The sequence below is a fragment of the Danio aesculapii genome, unplaced genomic scaffold (assembly GCF_903798145.1).
Source record: "Danio aesculapii unplaced genomic scaffold, fDanAes4.1, whole genome shotgun sequence".
Lineage (NCBI taxonomy): Eukaryota > Metazoa > Chordata > Actinopteri > Cypriniformes > Danionidae > Danio > Danio aesculapii.
Genome location: NW_026613865.1, coordinates 13850 through 25316, shown reverse-complemented (window position 1 = coordinate 25316; position 11467 = coordinate 13850). Strand labels below are relative to the sequence as shown.

The 11467-nt window shown below is 34.8% G+C and overlaps 1 protein-coding gene across 1 annotated transcript; it reads right to left on the bottom strand.

The window, feature by feature from the left end:
* Positions 1-1199: 1199 nt before the first annotated feature.
* LOC130220478 (putative uncharacterized protein DDB_G0270496) lies at positions 1200-6236 on the bottom strand. The gene is made up of 9 exons (XM_056452754.1): positions 6192-6236; positions 5639-5952; positions 5439-5551; positions 4304-4345; positions 3181-3216; positions 3051-3100; positions 2723-2936; positions 2539-2591; positions 1200-1370 (listed from the first exon to the last, which is right to left on the bottom strand). Exons 1-9 carry the CDS (start codon positions 6234-6236, stop codon positions 1200-1202), a joined length of 1038 nt encoding a protein of 345 aa, XP_056308729.1.
* Positions 6237-11467: the final 5231 nt, after the last annotated feature.

The following is an 11467-nucleotide window of genomic DNA, read 5'->3' as shown; positions in this document are numbered from 1 at the left end:
CCACAAAGCCATGGAGTAGAGCAGAATCGTAGTTTCTCGTAGTTTTTTTTGTAGTTTCGTAGTCTCGTAGTTTTTTCGTAGTGCCTCGTAGTTTTTTACGAGGCGGTCTGAAGTGCGATCAGTTTCGTTTTCTTCTTTGTTTCGCCGCGCGTGTGTCTATTTCTGAAATAACAAACTTCTTGAGCTGATGATAATAACCTGCGCTTGATTATTGATGTGCTTTTGAAACCCGATTCTGTCAGACACTGACAAACGCGAGAGTGAAGCACGAAAAAGCAAAGGAGAAGCCGGAAAAAAGGAGCACATTATTTTTCAGCAAACATGGACAAAATGCCATGTTTAACTATTATCTTCACTTTTTGGACTAATATGAAGTGGGAATGATGTAATTACTCTCTAACAGAGGCTACATGTGCTGCTGAAGATTACAGACACAGATGAGAGGTTTACACTGACTGTAGGCTATATTTTGTGTTGTTTTTGAACCTAAATACGGACGAAATGTCTGCTGTGTGTAGTTCTTCTGTAGTTGGTAACATATCGGAGACTGTAAGGGGCTGTATGTGTTTATATATGTTCATTTATTTAGTTATTTCATATAATTGTAGACGTCCCTGCTGAAAAGACCAGCATAGACCAGCATTGCTGGTCACCAGCAAGACCAGCATATGTTGTGTTTTGGTGCTGGTATGCTGGTGACCAGCATGGGATGCTGGTGCTGGGATGCTGGTGACCAGCATGGGATGCTGGTGCTGTGATGCTGGTGACCAGCATGGGATGCTGGTGTTATGCTGGTGACCAGCATGGGATGCTGGTGTTATGCTGGTGACCAGCATGGGATGCTGGTGTTATGCTGGTGACCAGCATGGGATGCTGGTGCTGTGATGCTGGTGACCAGCATTTGATGCTGGTGCTGTGATGCTGGTGTTATGCTGGTGACCAGCATGGGATGCTGGTGCTGGTATGCTGGTGACCAGCATGTGATGCTGGTGCTGTGATGCTGGTGTTATGCTGGTGACCAGCATGGGATGCTGGTGCTGGTATGCTGGTGACCAGCATGGGATGCTGGTGCTGGTATGCTGGTGACCAGCATGGGATGCTGGTGCTGGTATGCTGGTGACCAGCTTGAGATGCTGGTGCTGGTATGCTGGTGACCAGCATTGGATGCTGGTGCTATGCTGGTGGCCAGGATACAAGCATCAGCATCCCATGCTGGTCACCAGCAAAACACCAGCATCCCAGCACCAGCATCCCATGCTGGTCACCAGCATAACACCAGCATCACAGCACCAGCATGCCATGCTGGGATATTGGTCACCAGCATGAGATGCTGGCGCTGGTATGCTAGTGACCAGCATGGGATGATGATGCTGGTGAACAACATGGTATGCTGGTCCTAGTCACTAGCATCTCGTGCTGGTAACATTAAAATCTGTGTAAGTTAACATTTTTTGCATGGTAGCCTGTTCATGATGAAAATCATGAAAACACAAGCTTTCATTCATTAACATTATATGTTTTTATTTCTATAATTAATAATGATGATATCATAATAATAATAATAATAATAATAATAACAATAATAATAATAATAGTAATACTAATCTTACTACTACTAAAAATAATGGGTAAACATGAACACAAATAACTTTTTTTTTTTACAAAACAACAACAACACTCTATCTCAACAAGTAAATTAAAATAACCCACATTGGTAACACTCTATAATAGGTAAGGCAATATTACACACTATGGACCATTTATTAAGCATTAGCAATAGTGAATTTATTGTTTGTTAAGCATGAACTCAACCCTAATAGACATTAGTAAGCAGTTTATAAACACAGCTACACATGCTATATTCTTGACATAACCACATGTATAGTGTGCCTAATGATTGTTTTCATACTTTCTTAATAATTCATTTTTCATTACTAAATTCAGTATTGCATTATTAACAAACAAGTTATTTAAAAATAGCTTTTTTAGATCATTCAAAATGCATAATTATATGATTAATAAACTAATTTGTATGTTAATAATTGCTTTATTAACTCAACTTCATCCAGTTTTGTGACCTTCTAAAGTTAATAAAACACTTATTAACATACAAAGTAACTATTACTATATGACTAAGTAATAAGATATGCAAATGTATATTAAAAAAAACAAATGTTTTAATCCTGATCTTAAAATAACACCAACTACTCTTAAGTAACTGGTTTGTAGATAATGCAATACGTCATTTAGTAATGTAAAATAAATCATTACCAAAGTATAAAAACAATCATTATGCACATTATACATGCTGTATTTATAAACTGCTTACTAACATCCATTAACATAGAGTTAATGCTTAACAAATTATGAATTCATTATTTGCTAATGCTTAATAAAACCTGATAAATGATTCATAGTGGGGTTATTATAAGTGTAACACATTTACATCATAAATCAATTAACTGTTCATTTTTTTTGTTGTTTTTTAATGTCCATGATTTTTTCAGTAATGTAGCGTCCAGCCTTTGAAAATCTGGCCTGCAGCTCTGGCTCCACCACATTCCCTTTCACCAGCCACTCCTTGAAGCAGGCTAAAACAGAAATGTACAGATAAGCAGTGATGTTACTATCCTACAAGAACAAAGACACATTTATTATAGACACATAAAGACACATATCTCAGTACTTGGCATTTTACAAAAAAACTTGTGGCTTCTGCTACCTTTCAGTGTGTGTAATTTCTGTGGGGTTAAAGGTCTTTTTGTAGTTTTTGTGGTGGGGCATTCTTTCCCTGTGAGACTTCTGTCCCCCAGAGTCTTTGTGCCCCAGAATGCCACAGCCAATTCTTTCACAAATAAAGAATCCCTGGTGTTTTTTTGGATTGCTGTCCAGGTGTCACTGCGGATTTGGATGTCTCCAAGTTTCACCAATTGAATCTGACAGAATTAATATAATCAAAAATAATAATTGTACATATGCACATAAAAAACTGTGCAGTAGGGGATTTTAATATTAATACATGTGCAAAGATGATGAGCGAAATGTTGTACCTCATCTTCTTGTCTGGATAGTGATTGCTGCTCACAGTCAGCCTCTGCAACTATATAAAAAATTATGTAAATATACTTGAAATGCATATAAATTTCAGATATCTTTGAGTTACATTTTTGTTGCACATACTTTGTAAGGTGCTCTTTGGTTTTTGTTGCTGAGGGTCTGTGTAAAATAGAAAAAGAAATCCATCACAAATGACAGTAGATGTAAAACACAGAAAACAAAATATTCTGGTAACACTTTATAATAACTACACACTATGAACCATTTATTAAGCATTAGCAAATAGTGAATTCATTATCTGTTAAGCACGAACTCTACATTAATAGATGTTAGTAAGCAGTTTACAACTGCAGCTACAAATGCTGTATTCTTGACTTATAAGCACATTTATAAAGGCTCAGTTAAATTCTAAACAGGAAAAAAGAAAATAAACAACTTTGTTCATTTCTATTCAATTGAAGATACACAAATGAAACTGTATCAAATAAAAAATAAATCTTTGCAATTTTATCTAAAATAAAATTAGTGTACAGTTTAAAGATTGCATCCTATTAAATTGTTAAATTATTATATTGTTGTTGTTGTTTTATCCAGTTTTGTCGTATTTTGACACTGCTGTTATTCAGCAATGTTTAAATTTTACAGTAATTTTACTTTTTAGATGAGTTTGCAAAGATTATTGTTCATTGTACAGAGCCCTTAATTGTCATTTATAAGGGATTTATAAAGCATGAATAGTCCTCACTTTAGATTAGGTCACAAAACTGCCTGAAGTTGAGTTAATAAAGCATTTATTAACATACAAATTAACTATTAGTATATGCCTGAATAATCAGATATATAAATGTTGATTTCAATAGTTTATTAATCATTTACTAACTCATTCTGAATGATCTTAAAAAGACAACTACTCTTAAATACAAATGGTTTGAAAATAATGTGATACTTTATTTAGTAATGAAAAATCAACCAGTCACAAATTATAAAAATACAATCCTTAAGCACATTATAGATGTGATTATAAGTCATTAATACAGCATGTGTAGCTGCCGTAATAAACTGATTACTAACGTTTATTAATGTGGAGTTAATGCTTAACAAATAATGAATTCACTAGATGCCAGTGCTTAATAAATGATTTATAGTGTGTAGTTATTATAAAGTGTTACCAGTTTTTATTTTTTTTATTTGCGTTCCCATACTGTCCCAACTTTTTCTGATTTTGGGCTGTGTTTGTTGCACTTACTTTGTACATTTATGGTCCCCTTTGGTTTTGGTGGTCTAGAATCTGTGAAAATTAGAAAGACAAAAAGACAAATGACAATAATCCCTTCAGCATCTCCTGGATCTACCCTGTAGATATTAATCTGGGGTCGTCTCAGTGGAATGACCCGCCAACTTATCCAGCATATGTTTTACGCAACGGATGCCCTTCCAGCTTCAACCCATCAATGGGAAAAATTCCATACACACTCATTCACACACATACGCTTCGAACAATTTAGCTGACCCAATTCATCTATACAACTTGTTTTTTTTTTTTTTTGGATTGTGGGGGAAACCAGAGCACCAGGAGGAAACCCACGCCAACATGGGAAAAACATGCAAACTCCACACAGAAATTCCAACTGACCCAGCTGGGGCACAAACCAGTGACCTTCTTGCTGTGAGGCGATTGTGCCACCCACTGTGCCACCGTGCTGCCCTGTAATATAATATTTTACTGATATTTTATTTTTATTATTATTATTGGTTTTCTACAGCAACTCTTTATAGCAATATTATTGTGTTTCAGTATATGCCCTTTGGGTCTGTTGTTAACAGTGAAGCTGATCGTCAGTCAGATTTAGGGCTGCTGAGTAAAATTAGTAAAAGTGGGAGAATTATTCAATTCCAAGTCAGTTGGGCCCGTTGGAAGGTAGAGTTTGTGTGAATTGAAATGGTAAATTGCACTGTAAACTGTCGCTGCTGTCGGTATACCTTGCAGAAGCAGAAGAAAACAGATGTGATATAACAAATTGGATGGGCAGTAGATGCTCCAGTCATCCAAAAGAATGCAAGTTCTGAAATGTTTCCACACATTTCAATAAATTACATAGTTAAATAGATGTGTCTATGACATCATATAATGGGGCAAAGTTTTAACAAAATATAAAATTACTCATTATTTGTGAACCTGTTAGAAAATCTGACAAATTACAAAATTAAAAATTGTGGCAGTAAGAAGATTTTCTGTGCTAAAATAATAGTTGAAATCAATAATAATAATAATAATAATAATAATAATAATAATAATAAATAGTAGTTAAACATGAAAGATTGCATTTTTCTTTGAATGACATTCTCAGAGGTCAGCGAAAATAAGGCGATGAAAAGCTCACCAGATGAAGAGTTGAGTGATTTTAGCAACTGTTGCTGCAGTTGCATGTTTAATGAACGTAGCTGTTTATTCTCCGCCTCAACTTCTGCACTTCGTTTCATGTGCTCCTCTAGCCTATAACCAAATTACATACTGAATGTTATGACTAGCTAAAACATTGACAGAAACTCCTAAAATAATCTCTGTAAAAGCATCCCTTACTTCTGTTTAGTTTCCTGCAGTTGCAGAGACATTTTGTTGACCTGTTTTTTGTATAATAGTTGCTTTTGTCTTGCCTCCTGAAACAGTTTTTCAGGTACAACCCCACCATCATCATCATCATCGTCGTCGTCATCGCCATCATCATCATCATCATCGTCCACCTTATCCTCACCATCATCAACCTTGTTGGACAGGTTATCAGCTTTTGTTTTTTTGTTTGGAGTTGGGCAGAGTGGAGACAGTTTTCTTTTGTTTTGTCGCTCTTTTAGTAAGGCCAAAAGGTTTTTTCGTTTGGCCTCTTCTGCAGCTTTTTTCTGATTTGTTTGGACACATGCATAAAATATTAATTAGTAAAAGCAAGTGAAATGCAAGACTACATCCAAAAAATGTTTATATTAAAAAGACAAATATAAATATCTTAAAACAATATAATTGGCTCATTCTACATAAATGTCCTTTGTTGGTAATGAGGAGGCTAAAGGTTGCAAAATGTTTAAAAATCTATTTCTTTGTTAAAATTTAAACTTAGATCACATTATTCAATTTTAATTACCTTAGAAACACATGATGACAGCTTAATGATTTTTAATTTATTCATTCATTGATTTTCTTTTCGGCTTAGTCCCTTTATTAATTTGGGGTCACCACAGCAGAATGAACTGCCAACATATGTTTTATGCAACGAATGCCCTTTCAGCTGCAACCCATCACTGGGAAACATCCATACACACTCATTCACACACATATGCTAGCCTACCCAATTCACCTTTACCACATGTTTTTGGGACTTGTGGGGGAAACTGGAGCACCCGGAGGAAACCCACGCCAACACGGGGAGAACATGCAAACTCCACACAGAAATGCCAACTGATCCAGCGAGGCTCAAATCAGCAACCTTCTTGCTATGAGGCAATTGTGCTACCCATTGCACCACCAAATATGAATGCCTTGAAATTAATACAAGACTGTAATAAGGAGGAGGCGACACGGTGACGCAGTATGTAGTGCTGTCACCTCACAGCAAGAAGGTCGCTGGTTCGAGCCTCGGCTGGGTCAGTTGGCGTTTCTGTGTGGAGTTTGCATGTTCTCCCCGCGTTCGCGTGGGTTTCCTCCGGGTGCTCCGGTTTACCCCACAGTCCAAAGACATGCGGTACAGGTGAATTGGGTGTAGGCTAAATTGTCCTAGTGAATGAATGTGTAAGGATGTTTCCCAGTGATGCGTTGCGGCTGGAAGGGCATCCGCTGCATAAAACATATGCTGGATAAGTTGGTGGTTCAATCCGCTATGGCGACCCCAGATTAATAAAGAGACTAAGCCAAAAGGAAAATGAATGAATCAATGAATGAATGTAATGAGGAGGGATATAAGCAGGACTGTAAGACTGTAACAAAGGCAAAAGGCTTATGAAGTGTATGGCAAATAATAACATTTATTATTATTATTAATATAGGAATCAAAATTATAAATAAAGCAGCATTTAATGTATTCATATTCTGAAAATTTATGAATGTATGGCAATTATGATTACAACTAATGCTGGTGAAAATATTGGCATGAGTTAAAGTAGAAAGGAATATTAAAAATATTTAATATCATAATATGACAATTTTAACATTTTGTCCATTTTGAATTATGTGTAACTTTAAAAGTGATGCACAAAGGATATAAATACCATGATTAGAGTCTGATATTATTAGCTGATAATGGTGATAATTTGAAAACTTTCACGTGGTCGAAGACAGATTGCAGTACACACAAGATTATGGAATGGCATTACATGTTTTTTTTCCATATCTGAGCCTTCAATGTATAATTTTTAACACAAGTAGTCTGTCAATACATTCAAGTACCACAAGATGGCAATAGCTGAAATTTCACATGTATACCACCAACAACGTTACATTTATGATTTTGGCTTCCTCTTCTTCGGAGCGCGGCCGTGGAGGTGATGAGTCCTTGAGGAGTTTAACACGAACCCGCTTACCCTGCGCAAGCACTTCTTCAACCTCTTCTCTGGACTCTGGAATGTTAATAACACTTAATGTAAGTACTTAAACTACATGTAACGTAATACAATGTCTTCTGTCATTAAAAACAATGTTCAATGTTAACCCAGCTCGCTGCTTTACTAACACACTATGTTCGTTAGCTAACGTTAGCACGGACAACAGTTAACGTTAGTGCCTTGACCAATCTTTCAATGACATTTAACGTTAATAGTGGCGATATAGAGTTTTCTAAATGTACTTTTATCACATTATTAACGAACTACTGAAGTTAACATTATAATGACTCACTCTTTAGGAGCAATATTTGTCCTTTGAAATATTTATCCTGCCAGCGCACCCAGTACGTTTTGCTGAGGTCTCCCGTTTTCGGGTCAAAGTCTTTAATATCGGCTATGGGGACGATTTCCTTACACCCATCTTGTATGTACTTCACGTAGGCGAACATGGCTTATTACAAATTATAAAAATTATAATTACGTTATATTATAAAACCGAATAAACGTGAAATTACGGTAACGGAATTAACGATTTTAGGCGGGAAGTCACTGTTGATACTGTTGCCTTGGTTACAGCGACTGCAGTCACACTGTACGTTACAGTGCAGGGGTTCCATGCAGTCCTATTTATAAAACTTCTACACAAATACTTCCACATAACAAAACAAGAACAATATTATTAATCCAATTTATCTTATTGTTAAACTAGTAAACAAAGTAGTTCAGTTTAAACATACAAGGATTAGAAGATATTTAAACAAATATTAATTTCACCTGATAAATAAAGTTTATGTGAGGACTGTATAGCTTTTAGTAAATTAATTACTTTGTATTAACCATCATACCATTCTTGAGTAGTCCTGTTAATAATTATGTTTATGTCCTTTTTAAATTTAGAATGCCAAATCGCAAGTACAAACTGTACTTAGAGCCGAAGAGCACAGTTAAATTTCCCCATGGAAGACTAAAAAGAGGACAATTGGATGCAAGTCAGCTCATTATAATTACATTATAATATATTAAATATAATTGTTATATTAAGTTAAATATAAACAATTATATTGTATTAAAAGTATGTATGAGGTGAGAGAATTATTATTATTATTTTTATATTAAAAAATAATGTTGCAATGGTCTTTAAGTAAATTTTCAATAATTAAACATATAATGATTAGTTATATTGTATTAAAAGAATGTATAACCAGTCTTACCTGCAGATGTTTTTTTTTAAAGGTGACAGAAGGTTTGGAATCACTTACTGCCGATGATGAGGTGAGAGAATTATTATTTTTATATATAAAAAAAAAATGTTGCAATGGTCTTTAAGTAAACTTTTAATAATTAAACATATAATGATTAATTATATTGAATCAAAAGAATGTATGACCAGTCTTACCGCAAGATGTGTTTTAAAGGTGTCATATGGTTCAGGATCACACACTGCAGATGTTGAGGTGAGAGTCATTTTTATTGGTGTTATTTAAAAGAAATAATGCTGCAATGGCCTTTAAGTTAAATGTAATAAATTTAATTATGTTCGTCATTATATTTTGTGAATTTACAAGATTCATAATTCACACTGTAGAACAGTGGTTCCCAACCTTTTTCCCAACAAACACATTTACGTTGTAGCGATGTCTGTACAATGTTGCATTTTTTCAAAGGCAATGTCGCCACTTTTGTGCTCGCTACATTGTTACAGTGTAGAAATGTAAGACCTGAGAAGGCTGTAGCAATGTTGTTGTGTGACATTCAACAACTGTGAGATGACGTTCTTACTACATGTATTAATGCTTTTTTTCCTGACGGTTTATCAGTACTGCCTAGAATACAGGATAAGCAGTAATAATTTTTCAGCATTGCTTAATATTAAATATTGTTCATTCTTTTTTCTTAATTTAACAACTGCATGTGTAAACTTTGAAGTGTAAAAATGCCACACAAATAAATATAATCAAACTTTTTTTTATTATATATTTCAAAACATTTATTATACAGTACACATCTAATTATAAACAAACAGTATAAAATAGTTTAGATTATATTAAATAATTAACTATATATAAAGGGTTGGCTAAATTAAAATGTCAATTGAGAAGGTAAACAAACAAGTAAAGTAAACAAAAAAGCATTAAAATGTAAATAAATAAATATATTAAATTTGCAGGCACTACATTGAAGATCTGGACTGGAGAATACAGCAGACCAGGTAGCGCAGCCGAAGACCAGGCGTAGTTGTTGGTGCAGAGAAAGCAGTAAGAGAAAGAAATCCAAAAGAGAATCCAGTTCAGAGATGGATCCACAGCAGGCACAAGTCAAAATTGGCAGTAAAAGAAAAGAGAATAAGATCAGAGCTTAACACAACAGGACTACACAAATGACCACTGATGTCTTATTTAGCAAGAAGAAATAAAGCAATACTCACGTCTCCTCGGTCGTTAAGATGCCGAATGCTTTGTTGAAAATTAAACGAATACTGTAATGTTTCAAAATAAAAGATAGTTCGGAATCAGATAATAAATAAAACAAACAATCAGGAGCTTTCTCCTGTAGGTATCAAGGTTATTATAGTTAACAAAAACGAACAAAAAAACGAAAACTAAAATGTAAAATAATTGTTGTTAACTGAAATAAAAATAAAAAAGTTTTTCAAAAAACTAGAACTAACTAAAACTGTATTGTGTACATACAAAACTAACTGAAACTAACTAAAATTATAGCAAAAAACTCCTTCGTTTTTGTATTTGTAAATGTATTTAATACATAATCTTACTGTAAGCCTTTTAGAAGTAAATCTATTTACTCCGCGCTGCAGGTGTTTGACCCGTACGGCACCTCAGAGTCTGTAGTCCTGCTGCCATTGGCCACAACGAGCCGGTTCTCCTCCAGTAAACTTCGCTGTTGCTCCCGCGACAAAAACAACGAGTGGACATCACAGCAGCATGGTGACAGCATTACATACATACAGAGACTTATAACTATTACTTTAACACGTTTGTGCCCAATAATGGGTTTTATCTCTGTATCGCGATCCTGAATGAATCTTTTTTAACCGGATCTTCTAAGTGAACAGGTTGAACTAGTTCATCTAATTGAACTGAATCATTTGAAAAGATTCACGTCTCCAGTAAGCACTCGTCCACAAATTACTTACTTTTTAACAAGCGTAATACCCCCTCTAACTCCAAATAATCCAATATATACTCTTATTCAGTTATTAGAACAGTGACGTTACACTAAGATCAAACTTGAGAAGCGGTTAACCGATAAAACTGCGCATGCGTGATTCAGTGAACCAAACACAAACAGTATGAGACCCAGCTGTAACTGAACTAAACTCAAACAAATGCAGCGCGGGTAAAGCGAGGGCTTAAATGAGAGGATCTGGTGAAATGTAAGTTTATTTCATAAAAGAAAATCGTAATGGAGTTTAAATAGGTGAATCATGCTTCAGTTGGGTTGCAAAACTTTACTGTAATAAATGTTTCAGATCATGGTGAGGTTTTAACTGACTGAAATTACTATTGCTGACTTTATATCTGAACTTCCCATCACTACTGTGTATCTAACATCAGAATCAGCCTTGCACACATATTGTACTTAAGGCTGCTGTCTTGTGGGCTATTGTATTTGAAATTGAGGATGGGTAGATGGTAGTGGTAGATGATAGTGTTCATGTGTCCTCTGAATACAGGTTTAAAAAAAATATATGACAGAGTTTTTATTATACAATATTTATTCTGTTGTTTTTGAATCATGCACCTAACAAATATCCTAATTTAAAAAAAAAACTGAAACTAATAAAAACTAAACTAAAACTGAG

Excerpts from the sequence above, each read along its gene's own strand:
- LOC130220478 (XM_056452754.1), bottom strand. The coding sequence starts at position 6,236 with ATGAATAAATTAAAAATCATTAAGCTGTCATCATGTGTTTCTAAG. Across the intron at positions 5,552-5,638 it reads CTGCAGGAAACTAAACAGAA|GCTAGAGGAGCACATGAAAC; the intron begins GTAAGGGATGCT and ends ATTTGGTTATAG. Across the intron at positions 2,592-2,722 it reads GAAATTACACACACTGAAAG|CCTGCTTCAAGGAGTGGCTG; the intron begins GTAGCAGAAGCC and ends TTTCTGTTTTAG.